This window comes from Meles meles, chromosome 1, assembly GCF_922984935.1.
Source record: "Meles meles chromosome 1, mMelMel3.1 paternal haplotype, whole genome shotgun sequence".
Taxonomy (NCBI): domain Eukaryota; kingdom Metazoa; phylum Chordata; class Mammalia; order Carnivora; family Mustelidae; genus Meles; species Meles meles.
In genome coordinates, this window is record NC_060066.1 from 109,664,323 (window position 1) to 109,689,720 (window position 25,398).

Genomic DNA, 25,398 nt, shown 5'->3' on the forward strand with positions numbered 1-25,398 from the left:
TCCCAGGGTCCTGGGATCGAGCCCCGCGTCGAGCTCTCTGCTTGGCAGGGAGCCTGCTTCCTCCTCTCTCTCTCTCTGCCTGCCTCTCTCCCTACTTGTGATCTCTATCTGTCAAATAAATAAATAAAATCTTTAAAAAAAAAATATGAACTCTTGCCATTTGCAATGACGTGGATGGAACTAGAGGCTATTATGCTGAGCAAATAAGTCAACTGGAGAAAGACAATTATCATATGATCTCCATGATATGAGGAATTTGAGAAACAAGACAAAGGATCATAGGGGAAGGGAGGGAAAAATGAAACAAGACGAGACCAGAGAGGGACACAAACCATAAGAGACTCAATCTCAGGAAACAAACTGAGGTTTGCTGGAGTGGAGGAAGTTGGAAGGAATGGGGTGGCTTGGTGATGGACACTGGGGAAGGTATGTGTTGTGGTGAGCACTGTGAATCATGTAAGACTGATGAATCACAGACCTGTATCCCTGAAACAAATAACACATTATATGTTAAAAAAAAAAAAAAAAAAAGAGCTGGATACTTAATTGACTGAGCCACCCAGGTGCCCCTTTAGCCACTAAATTTACAGGAATTTGTTACAGCAGCCATAATAAATGAATACAGATAGCATTAGTCTAAATTTTTAAAAAATTTTATTTAACAGAGAGAGACAAAGAGAGTGTGAGAGAGAGCGAGCACAAGCAGGGGGAGTAGCAGAGGGAGAAGGAGAACCAGGCTCTCCACTGAGCAGGGAGGCCGATGCGGGGCTCGATCCCAGAACCCTGGGACCATGACCTGAGCCGAAGGCAGATGCCCAACCAATTAAGCTACCCAGGTGCCCCTTAGTCTAAATTTAAAAATATATATTTTAAAATTTATTTTATAGGGACAGCACAGTGGGGAGGGATAAGGGAAGAGGGAGAGAGTCGTAAGCAGACTCCACACTGAGCGTGGAGCCAGATGTGGGTCTTTATCTTATAACCCAGAGATCACAACCTGAGCTAAAACCAAGAGTCTGACCCTTAACCAACTGTGTCACCCAGGTGCCCCTCTAAATTTTTATTTAAATTTAATATTATACACACCATCTACTCAATAAAAATTTCCAGGCTTTCATAGCACCTTACCAAAGGTATTAGGAGAAACTAAACTACCACTGTCAAAGATGTGAAGGATAGCAAATCATTCTGCAAGGGAGACCCAAGACCAGAGTACAGTTGTGTTTAAGAGACAAATTCTAGGGGCAAACAGCAGGACTGGTTCCTTCTGGAGGCTCCAGGGAAGAATCTTTTGCTTGTTTCTTTCAGTTTCTGGTTGCTGTTCACATCACTCCAAACTCAGCTTTGATAGTCAAATGCCTTTTCCCCTTTTGATGTCCTATCTCACCCTGCCTTTTTTTTTTTAATGTTTTAAAAAATTTTATTTATTAAAAAAAAAGATTTTATTTATTAATTTGATAGAAAGTGAGGGAGCACAAGCAGGGGGAGCAGCGGGCAGAGGGAAAGGGAAAAGCAGACTCCCTGCTAGTGCTGGATCCCAGGACACTGAGATTATGACCTGAGCTGAAGGCAGATGCTTAGCTGACTGAGCCACCCAGACGCCCCACCCTGCCTCCTTCTTATGAGGACCTTTGTGATTTACATTCAGGGACTGTTCAGATAATCTAAAATAATCTCCCCATCTAAAAGTCCACACTTTTAATCACATTCTGCAAAGTCCCTTTTGCCATGTAAAAGTAACATTCACAGATTCCAGAAATTAGGACCTGGATATCTTTGGGGACCATTCATCAGCCTACCACACTCTCCAGTACAAATATAGTACAATGTGAGTCACAAATACAAGTCACATTTATAATTCCAAATACTTTAGTAGTCATATTTTAAAAAGTCAAACATATGGGGTGCCTGGATGACTCAGTCGGTTAGGCCTCTGCCTTCGGCTTGGGTCATGATCTCAGGGTCCTGGGATAGGGTCCCACATTGGGCTCGAGTACCACATTGGGCTCTCTGCTCAGCGGGGTGCCTGCTTCCCTCTCTCTTTGCCTACTTGTGCTCTCTCTCTCTGTCAGATAAATAAACAAAATCTTAAAAAAAAGTCTAACATGGAATACTATCAAGCCATCAAAAAATTCCTATTCTTGCAATGACATGGATGAACTAGAGGGTAATTACGCTAAGCAAAATAAGTCAACCAAAGAAATACAATTATATGATCTCACTCATACGTGGAATTCAAGAAACTAAAGGGGATCATAGGAGAAGGGAAGGAAAAATAAAACAAGACAAAATCAGAGAAAGAGTGAAGCCATAAGTGACTCCTAATCATAGGAAACAAACTGAGGGTTGTTGGAGTGGAGGGGGGCTGAGGGATGGAGTAACTGGGTGATAGACATTAAGGAGAGCACAGGATATAATTAGCACTGGGTGTTATATAAGATTGATGAATGACTGACCTCTACCTCTGAAACCAATAACACATTATATGTTAATTAACTGAATTTAAATTTTTAAAAATAGAAAACTATTTAAAAAGTCAAACCCAGGGGCGCCTGAGTGGCTCAGTGGGTTAAGGCCTCTGCCTCTGGCTCCGGTCATGATCCCAGCCCCACATCGGGCTCTCCACTCAGCAGGGAGCTTGCTTCCTCCTCTATCTCTCTCTGCCTGCCTCTCTGCCTACTTGTGATCCGTCTGTCAAATAAATAAATAAAATCTTTAAAAAAAAGTCAAACCCAAAGAATACAAAAACACTAATTCAAAAAGATATATGCACTCCTATGTTTACTTAGCATTATTTATAATACCCAAATTATGGAAGTAATTTCCATATGTCCATCAATAGATGAATGACGGCTGCCTGGGTGGCTCAGTCAGTTAAGCATCTGCCTTCAGCTCAGGTCATGATCCCAGGGTCCTGGGATCCTGCTCCCTGCTCAGTGGGAAGCCTGCTTCTCCTTTTCTCTCTTCCTCTGCCTCTCCCTCTACTTGTGCTTGCAGGCAGTCTCTCTCTCTCTCTCTAATAAATAAAATCTTAAAAAAAAGAATATTCTATAAAAAAATAGATGAATGAATGTAGATGTATATGCATAGGCACACACACACACACAGCAGTATTACTCAGCCATAAAAAAAGAACGGAATCTTGCCATATGCAACAACATGTATGGGTCTACAGAGTATAAAGCTAAGTGAAATAAATCAGAGTCAGACAAATACCACGCAATTTCATTCATGTGGAAGTTACGAAACAAAAAAAATGAACAAAGAAAAAAGAGACAAACGAAAACTATACTCTTTCTTTAAAAATTTTTATTATGGGGGGGGTGCAGAAGGAGAGAGAGTATCTTAAGCAGGCTCCACACTCAGCACAGAGCCCGACAAAGGGCTCCATCTCATAACCCTAAATCGTGACCTGAGCCAAAATCAAGAGCCAGACACCTAACTGACTAAGCCACCCAGGCATCCCCCCAAAAACAGACTGCTAACTATAGAGGATAAACTGATGGTTACCAAAGGGGAAGTGCATGGGAATGGATAAAATAGTATACTTATCATGATGAGCATGGAGCCATAGCCAGAATTGTTGAATCACTATATTGTACACCTGAAACTAATATAACACTTACGTAACTATCCTGCAATTAAAAAAAATCAAATGAGACAGGTGAGAATAATTTCAATAATCTACTTCATTGAACACAATATACCCCAAATATCATTTCAACATGTAATCAACACAAAAATTATTAACAAGATATCTGAGATACATTGCATTCTTTTTTTTCATGCAGAGTCTTTGCAGTCTGGTGTTCCTTACACTTACAGGACTATGGCAGTTGAAACCAGCCACATCTCAAGTACCCAATACCCGCAGTGACTGGTGGCTACTTTACTGGACAGCACGGCCAGCTACTAAACTTGAAAGTCACAGAATAACCATTCAGAAAAAGATTACAACAATATGGGCTTTCTGTTTTTCATACTTACATAAAATACTCTGTACTGACTATTCTTAACGTTTGATACTGATCATTAAACAAGAACCAAGACACTCTTGAAAAAGAACTATGGGGGAAGACTGCCTTATAGATACCAAAATTTGTTATAAAGCTACAGACTGAGAGCACCTGGGTGGATCAGTTGGTTAAGTGTCTGGCTTCAGTTCAGGTCATAATCTCAGTGTTCTGTTATCAAGTCCTGAATGGGACTCTGCACTCAGTGGGAAGTCTGCTTCTCCCTCTCCCTCTGCCCCTTCCCCTGCTTATGCTCTCTCTCTCAAATAAACTTTTTTTTTTTTTTTTTTTTTTAGATTTTGTTTATTTATTAGAGAGAGAGAGACTGTGAGCATAAGCAGGGGGAGCAGCAAAGGGGGAGGGAGAACCAGGCTCTCCGCTGAGGAGAGAGCCGGATGTGAGGCTTGATCCTAGGACCCTGGGATCATGACCTGAGCCGAAGGTAGATGCTCAACCAACTGAGCCACCCAGGCAGCCCTAAATAAAGACCTAAAAAAAAGAAAAGCTACAGACTGGGGGGGAACCTGGGGTGGCTCAGTCAGTTAAGCATCTGACCCTTGATCTCAGCTCAGACCCTTGACCTCAGCGCAGATTTTGATCTAAGAGTGGCGAGTTCAAGTTCTGAATTGGGGGCTCCACGCTGGGCATAGAGCCTACTTAAGGACTGGGCTACCCAGGTGCCCCAGAGCCTACTTAAAACAAGAAAGAAAAAATGGAAAAAGCACTAAACATAATGAGAATTACATTCAATTTAAAAATATTTTATCACCAAAGACACTGTTAAGAGAGTGAAGAGGCAAAATATTTCCAATATATTACCTGTCAAAGAGTTCATATCTGGAAGAACTACAAGTCAATATGGAAAAGTCTAACAGAAAAAATATGCAAGAGACTTGAATAGACATCTCACAGAGGATATCCAAATGGCCAATCAACACATAAGAAGTGTTTAACCTCATTCATAGATATGGAAATGCAAATTAAATCCAATACAAACAAACTCACCAGAATAGCTAAATACACAACCTTAAGAGTTGGTAAGAATGTGTAACAGGAACTCTCAAACCCTGCGGATAGGAATAAAAATTAGTACAACCACTTTGGCATTATCTAGTTAGGCTGAGGAGACTCTGACACAGTCATCCAACTCCTAGCTCCCCTGTACACCCAACAGAAATGCACGCATTTTTTTAATTTTAGCATATCTGAAATAGCCTAAAATTGTAAGCAAGCCAAATTATCTATCAACAGTAATACAGATAATTGTGGTATATTTCTAAAATGGAATTCTATATGAAAATTAATGAACTACGGTATATGGAAAAATTTGAATGCATCCTTAAAAAGCCAGACATACAAAAAATATGATCTAATTCCATTCTTTTTTTTTAAGCTTTTTTTTTTTTTAATTGACAAAGAGAGATCACAAGTATTCAGAGAGCCAGGCAGAGAGAGAGAGGGGAGCAGGCTCCCTGCTAAGCAGAGAGCCCAACATGGGTCTTGTTCCCAGGACCCTGAGATCATGACCTGAGCCGAAGGCAGAGGCTTAACCCAAGGAGCACCCAGGCACTCCTCCATTCTTTTTTTTTTTTTTTTAAGATTTTATTTATTTGACAGAGAGAGAACACAAGTAGGCAGAGTGGCAGGAAGAGGGAGAAGGAGATGCAGGCTCCCCACTGAGCAGGGAGCCGGATGCAGAGCTGGATCCCAGGACCCTGGGATCATGACCTGAGCTGAAGGCAGACACTTAATCGACTGAGCCACCCACACACCCCTCTAATTCCATTCTTATGAAATCCCAAAAATGGGTAAAATTAAGTGACTGTGCATTCTTCATAATAGCAAAAAGGTGGAAACATTCCGAACATCTATCAACAGATGAATGGATAAAGAAAATGTAGCATATCCATACAAGAGAATATTATTCAGCCATAAAAAGAAATGAAACTCTGCTACATGCTATAAAATGGATGAACCTTGAAAATATTATGTTAAAAGAAATAAGCAAGACACAGAAGTACTTCCCATTTTTTTTTAAGATTTTATTTATTTATTTGATAGAGAGAGATCACAAGTAGGCAGAGAGGCAGGCAGAGAGAGAGAGGGAAGCAGGCTCCCCACTGAGCAGAGAGCCCAATGCAGGACTCAATCCCAGGACCCTGAGATCATGACCTGATCCCAGGACCCTGAGATCATGACCTGAACCAAAGACAGAGGCTTAACCCAATGAGCCACCAGGCGCCCCAGAAAGAATTCCATTATTGAGGGGCACCTGGGTGGCTCAGTGGGTTAAGCCGCTGCCTTCAGCTCAGGTCATGATCTCAGGGTCCTGGGATCGAGTCCCGCATAGGGCTCTCTGCTCAGCAGGGAGCCTGCTTCCTCCTCTCTCTCTGCCTGCCTCTCTGCCTACTTGTGATCTCTCTCTGTCAAATAAATAAATAAAATGTTTAATAAAAAAAAAAAAAAGAATTCCATTATTGAAGTACTTGCGTGAGGTTACTAAAATAAGCAAAGTCATAGAGACAGAAAGAGGATGAGAAGTTACTAGGAACAGGGAGAAGGTGGCCAATAAAACTTAAAAAAAAAAAACAACAAAAACCTAAATCATTGCTACATTTGTGGTGAGCACAGCACAAGGTATAAACTTGTCAAATCACCATGCCGTACACCTGAAACTATGCAATAGTGTGTCTCAACTCTATTAAAAAATAATTTTTTTTAAAATGCCGAATGTTTGTTAAAAACCCAAACCAAAAAAACACAAAAGGGTGCCTGGGTGGCTCAGTCCATTAAGTGTCTGCCTTCAGCTCAAGTAATGATCCCAGGGTCCTGGGATCAAGCCCTGTGTACTGCTCCCAGCTCAGTGGGGAGTCTGCTTCTCCCTCTCTCTCTGCTGGCCACTCCCCCTGCTTGTACTCTCTCTCTGTGAAATAAATAAATAAAATCTTAAAAAAATAAAACCCAACAACCAAAAAACCCTAAATGACTGTTTTTAGGATTCATATTTAGGTGGCAAAAATATAAAGAAAAAGCAAGGGGTGCCTGGGTGGCTCAGTGGGTTAAGTCTCTCCCTTTGGCTTAGGTCATGATCTTGGGGTCCTGGAATTGAGCCCCATATCGGACTCTCTGATCAGTGGGGAGCCTGCTTCCCCTCTCTCTCTGCCTGACTCTCTGCCTACCTGTGATTGATCTCTCTGTCGGGTAGATAAATAAAATCTTAGAAAGAAAGAAAGGAGGGAGGGAAGGAAAGAAAAAGTAAATGATTACAATAAATATGATGACAGGTGGGGCGCCTGGGTGGCTCAGTGGATTAAGCCGCTGCCTTCGGCTCAGGTCATGATCTCAGGGTCCTGGGATTGAGTCCCGCATTGGGCTCTCTGCTCTGCGGGGAGCCTGCTTCCTCCTCTCTCTCTGCCTGCCTCTCTGCCTACTTGTGATCTCTCTCTCTGTCAAATAAATAAATAAAATCTTTAAAAAAAAATAAATATGATGACAGGAGAGTGGTTCCTTTACAGGGGTGAGGAGCCTGAACAGAAAGCAGCATTCTAGAGGGCTTTTGAGTGCTGGCAGTGTCCATGTGCTTAACCTAGGTGGTTGGTGCAAGGAGTTTCACTTTGTAATCACCCACTGAACTACACATTTATTTTCAGTACAATTTTTAAATGCGTGTTATTTTACACAATTCTTTTTTATTTATTTAAAATTCAGCAAGAACAAGGTATTAGGGGATTGGAAGATGGCTTGTTAGTAGGCAAGAGATGTCTTGCCACAGGGGTACAGAGCTTATCCGTTTTACAGAGAGGGGAACAGAGTTCCATTCAGAAGCCAGCATGCGAAAGCCCCCCACAGGTACCAAAGAACATGGTGAACCTGAGGAACGGAAAGGTAAGCAGCCGAGTTCTGAGGGGGCCTTCAGAATAAGAGGGAAGAGGTATATGTGATTAAGTCTGAGGACTGCAGAGGCCAGATGGTGGAAGGTTGGGCAGCCAAATGGTGGTGTGTCAGACACTGTTGTAAGGGAACAGTGGGATATCACTGAGGTATATATATACATGTATTTTAGAGAGTGAGAGAGACGGGGAAGGGGTAGAGGGAGAGGGAGAGAATCTGAAGCAGGCTCCATGCCCAGTGTATAGCCCTATGCAGATCTTGATCCCAGGACTCTGAGATCAGGACCTGAGCTGATACCAAGAGTCTGAACACTTAACCGACTAAGCCACCCAGGAGCCCTATCACAGAGGTATTTTAAAGCAGTGAAGTGACCTGATCACACCAGTTAGCAGGTCATTCTGCCTGGACTGTGGAGAACGGACTGGACAGCGCCAGGAAACCATTTAGGAAGCCACTTCAATAATCGTGAGGGTTGGGCGACTGGGTGGCTCAGTGGGTTAAGCCTCTGCCTTCGGCTCAGGTCATGATCTCAGGGTCCTGGGATTGAGCCCCGCATCAGGGCTCTCTGCTCAGTAGGAGCCTGCTTCCCCCTCTCTGCCTACTTGTGATCTCTGTCAAATAAATAAATAAAATCTTTAAGACAAAATAATCGTGACAGTTGGTGGAAGCTTGGATGAGGGTGAAGGCAGTGGAGAGGTCAGGAATACAATGTCCTTGGGCCTTGTGTTCATTTCACAACTCTGTTCAACTATATGTAGCACTATCTCCCCATTTTTTTATGAAGTTAAAAATATCTTAATGTTGGGACGCCTGGGTGGCTCAGTGGGTTAAAGCCTCTGCCTTTGGCTCAGGTCATGATCCCGGAGTCCTGGGATCAAGTCCCACATTGGGCTCTCTGCTCGGCAGGGAGCCTTTTTCTCCCTCTCTCTCTGCCTGCCTCTCTGCCTACTTGTGATCTCTGTCAAATAAACAAAATTTTTAAAAAATTTTAAAAATATCTTAATGTTATACTGTATATCCTATGACATACTGTACCCTACCATATAAACTTGTATATACATTTTGGGTACAGAGTTATGAACACAAGACTACGGCCACTGTATTTTCTGAGTGGTTTAACACATTTTCAAAGGTTATGTTAATTATATAACTCTTGCCTTAAGTACTGTCTTCAGAACCTAACCTTGGTGTAAGGGACAACTCCACTATTGATGAATTTAAGAGATATTTAGGAGATTTGGTGACTGACTGGAATAGAAGGAAGGAGGAAATTGAAGAATGATATTCCCAGATCTCTTGCCTAAACAACTGGGGCCCTGGGGCAAGAACAGTTGGAGGGTAGAGATGATCACTTATTTTTCTCAATATTTTATGAAAAATTTCAAAAATGCAGAGAAGTTGTCAGATTGTATAGTGAACATCCATATACCTACTGCCTACGTTCTACAACTCACTTACTGTTCTATCTTCTTTCTCGTATCTTCCCACATACCCAGAGGAGTTCTAAGCTGAAATCTGTTGTACCTAAGAGATTTCCACGTGTCATATCTAGTAAGCTACTGGTCTACAGGACAGAAGTACATTTAAAGAATAGGCTGCACATGCGGCCTCCTCTTCCTCACCTCCCATTCATACTCAATTCCCTAGAATTGGGCTTTAAAAAAAAAGTTTATTTTTAAATAATCTCTACACCTAATGTAGGGCTTGAACTCACAACCGTGAGATCAAGAGTCACATGCTCTTCCAATTGAGCCAGCCAGGTGCCCCTAGAATGTGGCTTTTTTTTTTTTTTAAGATTTTATTTATTTATTTATTTGAGAGAGAGAGAAGAGCTCAAGTCAGGGAGAAGGGGAGAGAGGGAGAGGGCAAAGGGAGATTGAGAGGGACAAGCAAACTCCCTGCTGAGCAGGAAGCCTAACACTGGGGCTTGATCCCAGGACCTGAAATCATGGCCCGAGTCAAAGTTAGATGCCCAACTGACTGAGCCACCCAGGTACCCCTAGAATGTGTTTAAGATTTTATTTATTTGGCAGAGAGGGAGAAAGCACCAGCAGGGGGAGGGGGAGGGGTAGAGGGAGAAGCAGGCTCTCTCTGCTGAGCAGAGAGCCCAATACAGAGCTTGATAACCCTGATATCATGACCCGAGCTGAGGGCAGATGCTTAACAGACTGAGCCTCCCAGGCACCCCTAAAATGTGGCTTTTAACATCTTCCTTCTGAAGGTGCTTTTTAAAAAAAATTTTTTTTTAATTTTATATATTTATTTGACAGACAGAGATCACAAGCAGGCAGAGAGGCAGGCAGGGGGTGGGAAGTCCCTGCTGAGCAGAGATCCCAATGCAGGGCTCGATCCCAGGACCCTGAGATCATGACCCAAGTGGAAGGCAGAGGCTCAATCCACTGGGCCAACCAGGCGCTCCCTGAAGGTGTTTTCACTAAGGACACTGATTACTGAAGACTCCAAAACTGAACTTGTTACCCCCCCCCCCCCCGCATTCTACCTTACAGATACCCAATCCTCAAGTTTGGGAGTCATTTTAAGATATCTCCAGCAGCAAGCAGGGTCTGTCAGTCCCATCTCTTAAATATCTTTTTTTTTTTTTAAAGATTTTATTTATTTATTTGACAGAGAGAAAGAGAGAGAGAGAGAGAGAACAGGTGGAGTAGCAGGCAGGAGAGGGAGAAGCAGGCTCCCTGCTGAGCAAGAAGCTGGATGCGGGACTCCATCCCAGGACCCTGGGATCATAACCTAAGCCAAAGGCAGTCACTGAACCAACTGAGCTACCCTGGCGCCCCTCTTAAATATCTTTAAAAGATATCCTCTCCGTCTTCATCCCCTGTACCATTAAAGTTCTGGATCTCTTTTATTGATATCGAAGAACTACAATTTCAACCTCTGAACTGGTCCCCACCTCTATTCTTTCTCTAGGCATGTCTACCTGTCTATCCAACTAATTTACCTTTTTTTTTTTTAAAAGTCTGTTCACTGGGGCACCTGCGTGGCTCATTTAGTTGACCAGCCAACTCTCCATCTCAGCTCAGATCTTGATCTCAGGGTTGTGAGTTCAACCCTCGCACTGGGCTCTAAGCTGGCTGTGGAGCCTATTTAAAATAAAATTTAAAAGTCTGCCATATCACTTTTCATTTACAATCTTTTTTTCAAATTTAAATTCAATTAGCCAACTTATAGTACATCATTAATTTCGTAACAATCTTTTACAGGTGCATATACCCAGGATGCACGACTTCCACAGTCCTTCAAGATCTGCCAGAAAGCATGACTAAGCCTAAATTTACCACCTCAGCCTAGTTACTCACCCACACCATTTTTACTACTTATTAGCACTTCAAATATACCAACCACACTTTTTGCCTTATTGCCTCCTCCACAAAGACTTCCCTGAAAGCTAGGCTAGGTGGCTCCCACAGAATCCCGAGAATATACCTATCATTAGACATACAAGTCTCCACAGAGGTAAAAATCCTTGGGGTCGGTGCTTTACTCTTCTTTATGGCCAGAATACTTGGACTCATTACCTAAGAATACTCTGCCTAACACAAAACACTCTGTTTATTTTAGGGGAACTCTGAATATATCCAGTATTTTGTACACTCTCCCTTTTCGTTCTTGCAAAGTTCTACTCAAGCTTCGATTCCTTCCTGAAGCTTCCCGGGTCCCTCCAAGTACTCAGGGGCTCTGGCTCCTTTATCCACTGCGCCCGAGCTTAATAAATCATATCTTAATATTTTTATCTGTACAACTAACTAACTGCCATAAACGTTAACACTCTTCTTTTCCTGGTAACAGCACTTAATACACGGCCAACTACCCTGATTCCTAGAGAGAATGACTTCTTTTAACTCTCACCTTACGATGCTTCCCACGTATTTAGCACCTGAGCGTCTTTCATTATCGTGGCTGACTATCGCTAACCTGGGAACCTCCTTGTCCACTCCTCAGACCGTAACCTTCTAGCTGCTGGGAGGGCGGTCCTACCTTTCTGACTGCCGCACCAGCACTTGGAGGCGCAGCGCCTTGCAAATACAGCCGTAAAGCATCTCCCGGAAGCTCCCGAAGGGACAGAGCCCTGTAGAGATGTCCCTGCGGCGTATCCGCCCGCCCTTCCTCGAGTCACGGCTCCGCCTTCTCCCCCGCCTGCTCAAGTCCAGCCCCGGGCACCGTGGCAGTCACACGTAAGCGGTGAGGGGAAGAAGAGTGGGCCTGGCCTCTCCCTGCCTTGTCCCCGGGTGCCAGCGGCCGCCGGAGGATCGCGAGACCAACGTCCGACGCCCGCGCAGGCGCGGTAATGCTCTCCGAGCATGTGACTCCCAGTGCGAGGCCACAGTGGCCGGCACAGGGGCGGGACCCAAGCGGCTCCCCTGAGCTCTTTGAACCCCGTGCTGATGGACAGTCAAAGGAGCGACTAAGACGCAGCCCTGCGGAGGATGCAAAAGTAAATAGACCTGGGAGCGGGAAGTGGCAGGTGTCTTTTGGGAGCTGCCGGATTTCAGCTGGTTTCTAGATGGGTCAGGACGGCAGTCCGGGCCTCATCCTCCTCCGCCGAGGCTGGGGCCAGGGAAGTCCCGCTTTTTGGAGACTTGTCCTGGCGACAGAATCACAGAGGACTTGTCCTCACGAGTCTTCATTTCGATTCTTTTGGCTTCGGTTTCTTGGGCAGCCTCCAAGGGCTGAAGGGTCTTGGCACCCTGTGGTCCAACCCCCTCCCCTGAGGCATGGGCGTGATACTCTCCAAACTGGACTTCCAGGTTCCTGCTTGTCTGTCTACAGACAGGCAGGTTGGAAAATACAAATCTGAACACCACCTCTCCTTGAGGCTGCCAGTGTCTTCGTGGGTAGAGGCGCCAGAATCCACTTTATTAAAGCCCTTGCGGATGAGGCATTCGTAGAGACCTCCTGCTTACCATTCCAGCCACATACTCCAAAGGAGACCACCACAGCCTTAGGCCCTCTCTGCCTTTGTGCTTCTCTGCCAGAACCATCCTGCCTGGGTTGTACCTACCCGTTGCACCTTCTGTTTCTTCTGGAGGAGCTCTTACCTCAACCCCACAAAGGCTTTCCTGGTCTACTCATATTGCCCTCAGACCTACTCCCACTTCTGACCGCCTTATCTGGTACCTGGAGAATATTGGCAATCTGGCAGCCCCATGCAATGCAACACCACTTATCACACCTGCTAGGCTCCTGGGGTATGAGCAGCTTGACAGAAGGGGCTGCATGCTTTCTGGATGTGTATCCCCTGGTCTAGCATATAGCACACTGTAAGTGTTCAGTAAATGGATAGTGATGAATCAAGGTGTGGACTCCAAGGATCAAAAGTAAAAATTTTAAAATGTCAGGGTAGGGAGTGCCTGGGTGGCTCAGTCAGTTAAGTGTGGGACTCTTTTTTTCAGCTAAGGTCATGATCTTAGGGTTGTGAGATACAGCCCCACATCAGGCTCTGTCCTCAGAGCAGAGCCTGCTTAAGATTCTTTCTCTCCCGCCCCCCCTAAAAATAAAAGTAAAATTAAACTAAATTTAAAATATTAGGGGGCGCCTGGGTGGCTCAGCGGGTTAAAGCCTCTGCCTTCGGCTCAGGTCATGATCCCAGGGTCCTGGGATCGAGCCCCGCATCGGGCTCTCTGCTTGGCTGGGAGCCTGCTTCCTCCTCTCTCTCTCTCTGCCTGCCTCTCTGCCTACTTGTAATCTCTATCTGTCAAATAAATAAATCTTTAAAAAAAAATTAAAATATTAGGCTGGGCTGTGGTATTTTGGGGGCTCACCAAAGACCTAAAACCATATATATATATATATAATATATATATATATATATATATATATATATATATATATATATATATATATATTTTTGTCTTTAAATGATAGCTAGCTAACAAGGTGACACTCCTTTTCAAATATATGAATAAATTCAAGATGACAAATAATGAAGTTAAGACGTTTAGTTATGGTACCATCATAGCCTGTGGAAAGTTCTGCTCAGTTAGTAGGGGCAGGGCAGTGGGCCTCAGGGGCCAGTCCCTGAAGAAAATCCAAGCAGGCTTAGGAGGGTGTGTTTGTATGTGAGATGCTAAAGACAATGAGGATGCCAAATCCAAGAGGTGTTTACTGTAATGAGTGCTCAAGGAGGGTGGGGTTCCCCCAATCTGATCCTCCAAGGCTCTGGGGTGACTCACTCTTCCTTGGGCTCTGGGGTGGGGCTGATACTTCTTCCACGAGTTGGCCCTGCTTGCCCTGGCCCTTGTCATCCCCACTGTCTCCAGCCACTAGAGCCACATTCCTCAGATAGTAAGTGTTGAAGCAGTTGGTCTGTTCATCTCCAGGATTCAGGTTACAGCAGAGGGCAGAGTCTCGCCAGAAATTATGTCGGGGACCACACAGATCCTCAATGAAGGCCAACTTCTGAAGGAGAAAAGTAAAGCAGAGATGATGGGGAGGGGAGTGTTTAAGGTCAAGCATCGACACTTGGTTGTTCAAAGTCCCCCTTCCCTCAGCTTCTACTGCTGTCTCCCTAGGTCCCCTCCTGGGACCCAGAGAAAGTTCAAGCCTGGTTTCCACAGTTAGATTTTTTGTAACAGACATGTGCCTATATGGAAATGCCTGAAGCCTGAGGCCCAGAAAAGATAAAATAAGAACTCAGAGGTGGGGAGCAGATCAGGTCAGGAATGAAGACTTTAGGAATCAAGAAAAAAGATCCCCACTCATCCTCTTTATTTCTGTGGGCAGGTCTGAGGTACTAAAGAGAAGGGACAGCCAGCAGTTCTAGCCCTCTCTCCCCGCTCCCCTGCCTAGCTTGGGAGACTATGACCTCCTGCTGCCCCTACTTACCTCCTCCTCAGCACAGCAGGCCTGCTCTGGAAACGGCAGGTCACAGCAGTGGGCAGTCATGTTCCGGATCAGCCCAGGAATCTGTTTACTATGTTGGTGGAAAAGGGGAGAGGGTCAGGGTCTTTAGGCATCCCTAGGCTTCAAAATGGTGCTCAGAGACCATGGTTTTGCTCTTATCAATAGTGCCCCACAGGGTACGCCAGAAGGGAGGTTTTGGGGAAGGGAAGAGAGTTGAGGAAGAACTTGGCAAGACTCACTGCTTGCTGAGAACTCTTCCATTTCCACAGAGATGGCCCATGAGGTTGGGGGTAACTCGGCTGAGGTCTAGGGTCAAGATGTCCCGGTCATAGTTGGGGTAGGGAGCCCGATGGGCAAAGCACTCATCACGGGCAGGGCTAGGAGGGTAGTGGCAACACGAGTGGTGGTGGGTCTTGACAGACTGTTCCTGATCACAGTATCCATCAAGGGCATCCTCCCACTGTGGGCCAGAGAGAGGGAAGTCAGAAGCCTGGACACTTGGCCCCTTCTCTTCTGACCCTTGCTTCCCTTACTGCCCTATGCTATGAGATGAGGGACCTGGCCACAGGTGCCAAAATGGAAGGGTAAGGAACCAGAGGACAAGGACTGACAAGTGTAGATGTATGATGCCCGGAAGGTGGAAGGATGGAAGCACAAATGAGGCTTGGAGCTGGCCACAGGACATAGGCTGGAGTAGACAAGGGGGTCAGATAAGGCCAGAGCTGCAAGGATGGATGGCACATGGGTGCATGTGTGGGATCATGGGTAGACCCGGCCAGAAGTGCAGGATGAAGGCTCAAGATGAACAGACGCAAATGACAAATACGATGGATGGACGGACACTTGCAAGCAGATGAACGGGCAGACGTGCTCACACTGGAGAGGTGCATGGATGAACGGATCAGCAGGACCAGAGGTCGGAGATGGGCGGGCGGGCAGACAGGCTCTTGGGACCGGGACGCCCACTTACGGCCTTCCATGTACAGGTGTGGTTGTTCCCCTGCCGGCAGCAGCGCTGGAACTCCCCCTCTAGCCGGGTCAATGCCTGCAGCTGTCTTTGGATGGGGTCAGTAGCTGGGAGGTTGCGTGGCACAGAACGGAAGCGTCTTAGGTGGCAGATGTTCTTGACATTGTCCATTGTGGGTACCCCAGGGGGGAAAGGCAGCTCGGGGCCCGAGGAGATACCAGGCTGGTGGCTGGGGCAGGCCCGGAGCTGGTAGTGTGGCCGGGGAGCTTCCTCCTGGAAGCAGGAGAATCGAGCCTCCCCCTGCTGTTTGCAGCACCAGTGGGGTCGGGTCTTGACCGAGAACTCGGCCTCACAGAATCGGGTCATTGCGTCCTCCCACTAGAGCAAGAGGGATGGATCAGCCCAGCAGCCCATTGTCCACATTCCTGTCTTCCTCCCAGGCTCCAGAAAAGGACCCTGGGCAGGTAGATAAGAAAGAAGCAGAGGCTGTCTTCTGCCCTCCCAGCACACTGCAGAGGCACAAGGTGGGGCCAAGAAAAAGGTCCTGAGTTTCCTACATACCCAGGCCTAGAAGTCCTTCAAACACATACATACTGTCTGGAGGTTAAAGGACACCCCTGGCATCAAGAGCCCAACGCTTACCACGAGTTTTGCACAGTCCAAGCGGTTTGTGTGGCTGTGACAGCGGCAGCAGCGAGAATATCCAGTCTCCAGCAAATTGAGGGTCTCACCCTGGCGAGTAAGGTGGGAGAAGCCAGACTGTGGCAGGTTCCAAGGGCCATATACCACATGCTGACGATTAGGAAGGCAGATCTGGTCCAAATTGTCTGGAGAAGGCCGCCCAGGGGGGAAGCCATCCAGCCGGTGGCCCCAGCCCCCTCGGGATCGGCCCTGCTGGCAGTGCAGGGCTGGATTCCAAGACTCAGGCTCAGGGGGGCTATGATCCATGAAAGGAGCTGGCTTTTCTAGAATGGGGAAAACAGAGTGTAAAGGGGAATGAGTGGAGGGACACAGAAAGTCTGGATGAGCTGAGAGGACTGAAAGAACTTGGGGTTAAGGAGAAAGGGTTGGGAAGATAGGGGATAGAAATGAATTTGTGGCTTTTGCCTTCAGAATGACTGATGGAAAGGAAAGAGAACCTGGGGCGTGAAAAGATTCCCCTTTATAGCCCCACAAATCAGGCCTGTTCCATGTGCTGCTTCTCATGGCTCAGGCTCCCTGCCTCCCTCCCCAGGGTCCTGAGCACTAAAGCAGAGGAATGGACAGAGCAGAGCTGTCACTCACCCTCTTTCTGCTTAGATGGGAAGGTCATTTCCTCCTGATGTAAGAAAGATGGTTCTACTGGGATAGAAGGAGATGTGTAAGCAGAAACCATGGGATGGGCTAGAAGAGGGGAACCTAGCCAAATGCCACTCCATAAAGAGGAAGTCAGTACAGAAGCAAGTGAAAATAAATGCTACTTTTATGCCATTTAATCTCATAACTTTATAAAACAGGTCTTATTTCCCCATTTTTATAGATGAGTAAACTAAGGCTTAGAGGGACAACTCACCCGAAGTTACACAGCTAGCGAGTGGCAAAGCCCCAAAGCCCACGCTCGTCAGGCAGGAGGGTGATGAGGAAAGGGAGTCACTTACTTTCCTTCTGTTCAACAGGGTTCTGGGGAGGGGGAAGCTCTTCTTGAAGGGGGATGGCTTCCTGAGGGAAATGGGGATCCACTACAAGACAGGAGTGAGGGCACAAAGAAGCAAGGATCAGGCTGACGTCAGCAAGATTATAGTGGGCTGGTGGTGAGGAAATGGACGAGCGCTCACCTTTGTTTTCCACGGGGATTTGGGGAGGAGGCAACTCCTCCTCTTGGACAGGGATAGCTTCCAGAGAGTGAGGGGGCTGCACTGCAGAAGGGGGTGGGTACGTGAGCAGACCACCCGTGCTTCCAGGCAGGGCAAGAAATGGCCAGGGCCTTCCCACTCCACCCCATGTAAGGAATGGGAAGTAAAGCCAGACTAGAAACCTGGAGGGGCAACAGAAGGGTGCATGGTGGACTTACCTTCACCCTGTCCCTCAAAGTCAGAGCCATGCTGAGGGGTGTCAGGGTGGTCCATGGGAGGGGCTCGGGTCCGGGGTGGGGAGGGGGGTGCTGCATAACCAACTAGAGGTTAAGAAGGGAGATGGTCAGAGCTGACAGTTTCTCTTGGCCCCCCATTTCTTGCTGCTCCCCCAAACTCTTACCTTCTTGAATGTGGTAGGTGAGGGGCTCTGGGCCCAGCTCCCTCTGACCTGGAGACTTGGAGCCTGGCAGATGAAAGGTGAGTCAGAGGTGGCTTGAGGAGCCCAATCTTGTTCCCAAGCATAGGATGTGGGGGCAGTAGATGTCAAGGGTATAGCAAGATGAACAAGATGCCAGAAGCCCCTCTGTATTGCTCCTGTCCCATTCCCTAATGAATACTCCCCCTGCCCAGCCCAAACCCACCTAGGTGTGCCAGTTGGGTTCTGAGAAACCCATGCTATTCTCACAGCCTCACCTCCACCAGGCTCAAAGCCTTAGGTCTTGATTCCAGGCCTGAAGGGAATGTGACAAATGGGACTGGGAGCAGGGGGCAGTGAGATGGTGGAGGCCCTAATCTCCTGTCAGTGTCTCTCTCAGGGCTTCTGGGCTCTTCCTTTCAGTCTCTCAGCTAGGATGCCTCTCTAGTTTTCCAGATGAGCAAGACTGGACTTGGAACTGGTTGGGGCTTCAACTGCTCACAAACTCTAGGCCGTTTAAACATCTGCAGGCCTTCTGAGAAGCCCACCTCAAACTTTAAGTGCCTCCCCTTTAGCTGGTCCCAGATCCTCCGCAGCTTAGGTCTCAATTTAGGACTCAGGGACTGGGATGATTTAGGATTCCTGAGGCAAATCGTCCCACAGCCACAGGGAAAGGTTTTGCCTGGAACTAATCTGCAATCACAGAAGACGAGCACCTAGGTGGGACAATGACACAGGCCTTAGGGAGACCGGATCTCAAAAGTTGTTTCCCTTGGTAGCGTTTTGTCCAGCATCCAGCAGATGTGTGTGTGCTAGATAAGAGTCACTGGGCCTGGTCCCTTGTGGATGGACCTCCTCTCAACTCCTCCTAACTGGGAAAGGAGTTGGTCAAGACTTTTTGGGTCAGCAAATCAGTTTTGACCAGCCTGGAGGCCCCATTCTTTCTCTCTCCCCTGCTTGATAGGCCCCATATACACATTTCCCTGAGGCAGGAACCCCTCATTCTGGGAATCCACCCACCCTCTGAAGAGCTGTCCATTTGACTCCCAACTTCCTGTCTCCTGGCAGCAATCTCTAGGAACCCCTCTCCTGTGCACCTGCTCCCCCTCCCAGTTTAAAAACTCCAGTGGCTAGCACCCCCTTGGATCTGCTCAGAAATGCAAGGCCAAGTATGCAATCACCCTACTGGTGATGAGCCATGTAGAGAATGGCTGGCCCCCAGCCCCAGGCCCACACTGGTCAGGGCCTCTTCCCAAGCACTGGCTCCAACTCCAACTCACCTCCCTCAGAGGTTACAGAAGTAACAGCCAGACAGGCCAAGACCAAGGCTGCTCTGGACATGGTCCCCATCCTGGGGCAAAGACTTGTCAGTGGCACCCAGCAGGTGGGTCTTCTCAGGCAGATCTGGATTTGAAGGGCTGGGCTGCTGGGAGCCTGCTTCTCTGGTTGCTGTTACGGCTGTTGTGAACCTCAGGACTGGTTCCTTCTTTTATATGGCTATCTGGGGATAACTCCCTCCCTCCTATTTCCTGCCATGACTCAGTCCCAGCTGCTCCTCCTCTGGTGGCCACTCCTCCCAAATTCACCCTGAGGTCTCCTAAGAGGACTGAGGAGAACAAGGCTGAGAAGAGGAAAGCGTTCTTATGATTCCCAGAGAAATGGATTCTGAGATTCATGGAGTAAGAGATGTTGAGACCTGGGGCACCTGGGTGGCTCAGTCAGTTAAGCGCCTGCTTTTGGCTCAGGTCATGATCTCAGGGTCCTGAGATAGAGCCCCACGTTGGGTTCCTTGCTCGGTGGGGAGCCTGCTTCTCCCTCTGACCCTCCTGCCTGCTTGTGCTCGCTCTCTCTCTCAAACAAATAAACACTATCTTAAAAAAAAGAGAGAGATGTTGAGACCTTATTTTATGCCTCGGTTCCTCTGTCTTCATGCTGCCTACTGTGGAGCAGTACAGCCTGCTGAATTGGGGTTGGGAAAATAGGGAACTAAAGAGTCCAGGATGGAGGACAGGACAGCTACCCCAGAAGCTCCTCTACCAGTGAGAGGCCAGGGCTGTCCCCTTTCTGTTTCCCCAGTGCCCCGGGACAAATGAGATGGAGACAGAGTCCAACTCCCTTTTATTCCCCACTCAGGAGTCAGAGATGAAGATGAAGACACATACCCAAGAGCTTCAAGTTTATTCTTTATACTTTCACGCTCCTCACATCCAAACAGCTGCAGCTTCCCCCAGATCAAGTATCTTTCCAGGAGAGCAAACTTGAGCCTCCACATGAATTCTGATGGGTCTGGGGGCCTCCAGACTCTGGCAGTTAGGTCAAGGTCTCCCACGTGAAGGGAAGCCAGCAGCTCCTGCCACATCTGTACACAAAAGCTCAGAACACTGCCTCAGCATCTGCGACCCTGGTGTTCTGGAGTTCCAGCAGCCGCTGCACAGCTTCAGTCAAGTCCTGCTCCCCGAGCTGGCGGTTATCTCGAGTCCGAATGTTCACTGTTCTCTCACTCTGCTCTTTCTGGCCAACCACTGCAGGAAGAGGGGAGGTTTGCGACTGTCAGGGCACATTTACCCACATGGGATAGGCAAAAATTCAAGAGACCTCAATCTTTAGAAAGGGTGGGAGCACAGCCCAGATATAGTTCAGGAAAAGGGTATATTTAGCTGCCTCTTGCTCTCCAGTTCCCCTGATCATCCTGATGAGATAAGGAAATGTTCCAGACATAGCCTCCATGCCTTACCACTTCCAGTCAGGAGCCTAGGGGTCGGAGATAGTAGGGTCAGCCAGAGAGAGAGAAACAGACCAAGAAGCAGACCCAGACAGAAACTGTGTATGTGTGTTGGGGGGGGGGCATTAAAGAGAGGGGAGGGTGACAGGCGTACAAGACTCATAGGCAAGCCCAGGGGGTCATGGGGCAACTTGCTCTAAGTGCCATTGGGCGAGTTAGTGTATAAAACAAGTAAGCTGAGTGATCTGATAAGAGGAGTTTCTGCTCCTTGTCTTTAAGACAGAGCTCTGAGTGGAGAAATAAAAAAAGGAACAAGGTGGCCTGACTCTTCTCCTTAAGTTCTTTCTCATCATCCCTTAGGGCTGACTCCATCTGGGTCTAGAATAAACAAAGCTAACTACGTAACACCTTATTAGTCCTTCCTTTCCCTTTCTCTCTAATGCTCCTTTGGTTAATTAATCTAACAGACACCAACAGCTTGGAGGAGGGTCAGAAGACAACTGTTTTCCTGAAACCATAAAATTCCTAGAAGAAAACATAAGTGATAATATCTTGGACATTGGCTTTAGCAACGTTATTGTGGATGTCTTCCCAGGCAGGGGAAACAAAAGCAAAAATAAATTACTGGGACCACATCAAACTAAAAAGCTTTTGCACAGCAAAGGAACTGTCAACACACTGGAAAGGCAACCTATCGAATGGAAGAAGATATTCACAAACACTATATCTGATAAGGGGTTAATATACAGAACATATAAAGAACTGATACAACTCAACACCAAAAAACAAAACAAAACAAAACAAAAAACAAAAAACTGGAGCGCCTGGGTGGCTCAATGGGTTAAGCCTCTGCCTTCGGCTCAGGTCATGATCTCGGGGTCCTGGGGTCAAGCCCTGCATCGGGCTCTCCACTCACTGGGGAGTCTGCTTCCTTCTCTCTCTCTCTGCCTGCTTCTCTGCCTATGTGTGATCTCTCTGTGTCAAATAAATAAAATCTTAAAAAACAAAACAAAACACCAAAAAACCACCAAATAGTCATACTTGAAACTAGGCAAAAGGCCTAAATAGACATTTTCCCAAAGATGACATAGAGATGGCCAACAGGCACATAAAAAGATGCTTAACAACACTAATCGTCAGGGAAATGCAAAACAAAACCACAATGAGATATCATCTCACACCAGTCAGAATGGCTAGTATCAAGGAGACAAGAAATAACAAGTTTTGGCAAGGACGGGGAGAAAAAGGGACCTTTGTTCACTGTTGGTGGGAATGCAAGCTGGTGCAGCCACTGTAAGCCGCTGCCTTCGGCTCAGGTCATGATCTCAGGGTCCTGGGATCGAGTCCTGTGTCGGGCTCTCTGCTCGGCAGGGGCCTGTTTCCCTCTCTCTCTGCCTGCCTATCTACTTGTGATCTCTCTCTGTCAAATAAATAAATAAAAAATCTTAAAAAAAAAAATTTAAAAAAAAAAATTAAAAAAAGAAATACCGGGCGCCTGGGTGGCTCAGTGGGTTAGGCCTCTGCCTTTGGCTTGGGTCATGATCTCAGGTGTCACTAGTACCAATGCTACACAGTATTTACCACTTCCCCGACTCCTGGCCAAAAGAAAACACTAATTCAAAAAAATATATGTACCCCTACGTTTACTGTAGCATTATTAGCAATAGCCAATATACGGAAGCAACAAAAGTGTCCATCAACAGATACATGGATAAAGATGTGGGGGGGCACACACACACACATATACAGACAACAGATTACTCAGCCCCCCCCCCAAAAAAAGGGGGAATGAGATTGTGTGACAACATAGATGGACCCAGAGGATACTATGCTAAGTGAAGTTAGTCAGAGAAAGACAAAAACCATATGATTTCACTTTTTTTTTTAAAGTAAGCTTTACACCCAACTTGGGACTTGAACTCACAACCCTGAGATCAAGAGTCACATGTTCTACCAACTGAGCCAGCCAGGTGCCCCATATGTCATTATCACTATGTCATTATTGTAGTAACATTGTATGGTGACAGATGGTAGCTACATTTATTATGACAAGCACTGAGTAATGTACAGAAGTGCCCAATCACTATGCTGTACACCTGAAATTAATGTAACATTGTGTCAACTATTAATGTAACATTGTGTCAACTATATGTCAATTAAAAATTTTTTCATTTAAAAAATAAGAAATTAATGTTAGAGTTACAATGCATATAGTTAGAAATAAATGGCAAAACATACAAAAATTGTAAGGATAAAATTGAGTCCAAAAAGAAATAGTGTATTTGCATCAAAATACAGTGAGCCTTGGGCAACATCCCCAGAGCCAATGTGGTTCACACTGTGCAACCTCAGTCTCAAGGGGAACTTTAGTGGAGATGTCTGAAAATATGGGCCCATCGGGCTACACACAAAACCAGCCCTAGTCTTAAAGGTGCTCACTTTCCACCATACGTTGTAATAATCTAAATCTCACCAAATGTTTTGTCAAGTGTCTATGATTTTGTACTTTTTTTGTTCTGTTGAGAATATTATTTTGTACTAGGTGTTGGTCTGCCTTCAGCTCAGGTCAGATTCCAGGGTCCTGGGATGGAGCCCCACAGCAGGCTCCCTGCTCAGTGGAGAGCCTGTTTCTCCTCTCCCTCTGCCTGCTGCTCTGCCCACTTGTGCTCTCTATCTTGCTGTCAAATAAATAAATAAAATATTTTAAAAAGAGAAAAAGAAGAAAAAGGAAATTATTCTGAGGGTGAGAACTGGTCATCAGGGGGTGAAGGAACCCAGGGCCCAAAAGGCTCAGGTGTCCTGAATCCAGCTCAGGTAATGAACCCCAATTAACCCAAATAAGCAGATAAGCAAATTTAATAGAAAAGAATAGCATGAGAGGTCGGCAGAGAGTGCAGAGCTCTGAGAGTCTGTGCTGGTCACTCACCGAACTGAAAATTGTAGTGGGCGAGCTGAGCCCGGCGGACTCTCCGGCTGAGGGTCAGTCCTGAATCGGCGTCTAGGTCACAGACCAGACCTGCAGCCTGCAGCCTCTGCTGTACCTGGGGCAGAGGGACAGAGGTTTGATGCCAGGGACTGAAGGCTAAGAAGCTAGAATAGTCTGATACCAATCTTCCCCATGCCCCAGATCTGTTCCTCCATCCTCTGCCTCAAGGCTCTGTTTCTTGCGGACAACCCCTCTTTGTTCATCTTTGCACTGAGGCCGGTCCCCAGCTCTCCCATAGTTTCTGTCTCCTTCCTACTGGAGCCAAGCCTGCCACCAATTCCCCAACTCTGCCTGCTCTAGCCACAGCATTACCCAATTATCTACTTGACTTTGGTACCGTCCATATCCTTACTTCTCTCTAGAAAGGAAATATGAAACCAACACTTCTCCAGGTCCCTTTTGTGCCAAGTGCTCTACTGTCAGTGTTTAACATTTGTTAATTTGTTAAATTTTCAGGCATCTCCACAGGCAAGGAATTAAGTCTCATTTCTCAGATGTGGAATTTCCAGCATAAAGGTGGGCAGTGGCTCCAAATGCTATTTCCCTTCCACTCTGCTGTGTGACGCCTTCCTACCCACTGATCAGCTCTGGACTCCAGGTAGTCCTGCTTCAGCCCCTGTGCACACTGCCCAGCTTCTCCTCACCTCCCTGGCATATTCCTCTTGCTCGGTTCCCACAGGGATGACCAGCACCTGGAATGGGGACAGCCACAATGGCCTGGTGGAGAGAGAAGAGGAAGGCAAACTATTTACTCTGGCTCTGACTGCAACTGTGGCTGCGTAGAGTTGATCTGAGAGGAAAACAGAAGAGGCAATCTGAGGAGACCAGGACCTGGAGCATGCACCATCTGCTCTGAGGACCAGAACAGAAATCAGGGGCCAGAGGTCTCACCATTTTCCTCCACAGCTTTCTGCCAGCACTCCCAACATCCTTTCCACAGAACCTAGCACTGCTCGGTGAATGAGGACTGGACGCTCCAGGACTCCCGCCTGCCTTGGAGGGAAAGAGGAAGATAGATGGAATAGAGGAAGAGTCATAAGATGTGCACCCAAGAGCACCGTCCAGTTTTCAAGAAATATTTAGCTCCAGCAAAGGTGTAGAGGATTTGGGTTTCATTTTTAGGGACAAAGATAGAAGGGGAAGTTGCTCTCCACCTATTCTGCTGGTAGCCAAGGGAAAAGGGGACCGGGCAAGGGTCTGTACCCCTTGTACTGGAGGTCAAATCTCAGGGGCAGCTGGAAGTCAAGCTGGATTGTCCCGCACTGATGGGGCCGACCCAAGGCGTCATGGAGGTGCACATCAATCTGGAGGAGACAGATGGGAGGATGTAAGGGCAACCAGAAGCAGGAGCCTCTATTGAATGTGCCCCCCACCTTTTACCGACCCACATGGCAGGCTGTTTTGAGATGTGTCGTTGCTATAACATACTGTACTTCACTCACTGGGCACTCCAGCAGTGGCTCCTTCTACTCAGTAATCGTATGACTTTAAGGGATATCAACATTAACACAAGTGACCCACCCACATCCTGGGCTCTGAATTCCCTGAGCTCATCACCTCCAAGATCTTTATGAGCACTCATGCACAGATACAGCCTTCATCTTGTCACTGCCCCGAATGGTGCGCCTCCAGAACACAACATCACACACCCCGCTCCTCTGATGACCATCCTTGGTCTTCTGGCTCCGACAATTATTCCTATGAATTGCTT

At 46.8% G+C, this 25,398-nt stretch overlaps 2 protein-coding genes across 5 annotated transcripts in view; both read right to left on the minus strand.

Moving 5' to 3' along the window:
* Window positions 1-13,843: 13,843 nt before the first annotated feature.
* ECM1 (extracellular matrix protein 1) lies at window positions 13,844-19,472 on the minus strand. Its single transcript, XM_045981742.1, is given in 11 exon segments — window positions 13,844-14,141; window positions 14,144-14,321; window positions 14,748-14,835; window positions 15,005-15,225; window positions 15,736-16,110; window positions 16,375-16,697; window positions 17,370-17,450; window positions 17,547-17,627; window positions 17,783-17,884; window positions 17,965-18,027; window positions 19,260-19,472. Coding segments are annotated over 11 exon segments (1,632 nt in total). The 5' UTR covers window positions 19,330-19,472; the 3' UTR covers window positions 13,844-14,091.
* Window positions 19,473-20,080: 608 nt separating this feature from the next.
* Window positions 20,081-25,398, minus strand: part of TARS2 (threonyl-tRNA synthetase 2, mitochondrial) — a 31,558-nt gene continuing 26,240 nt past the window's right edge. For 3 of the 4 annotated variants that reach the window (XM_046021833.1, XM_046021765.1, XM_046021683.1), the window contains 5 exons: window positions 24,891-24,991; window positions 24,579-24,680; window positions 24,332-24,404; window positions 23,628-23,742; window positions 20,081-20,501 (listed from right to left, as the gene is read on the minus strand). In XM_046021833.1, the coding sequence (XP_045877789.1) occupies window positions 20,353-20,501; window positions 23,628-23,742; window positions 24,332-24,404; window positions 24,579-24,680; window positions 24,891-24,991 (540 nt within the window). In that variant the 3' untranslated portion in view covers window positions 20,081-20,352. Of the gene's footprint in view, window positions 20,502-23,627; window positions 23,743-24,331; window positions 24,405-24,578; window positions 24,681-24,890; window positions 24,992-25,398 lie in introns of those variants that run through there. The other variant, XR_006820678.1, reaches the window with a different exon arrangement.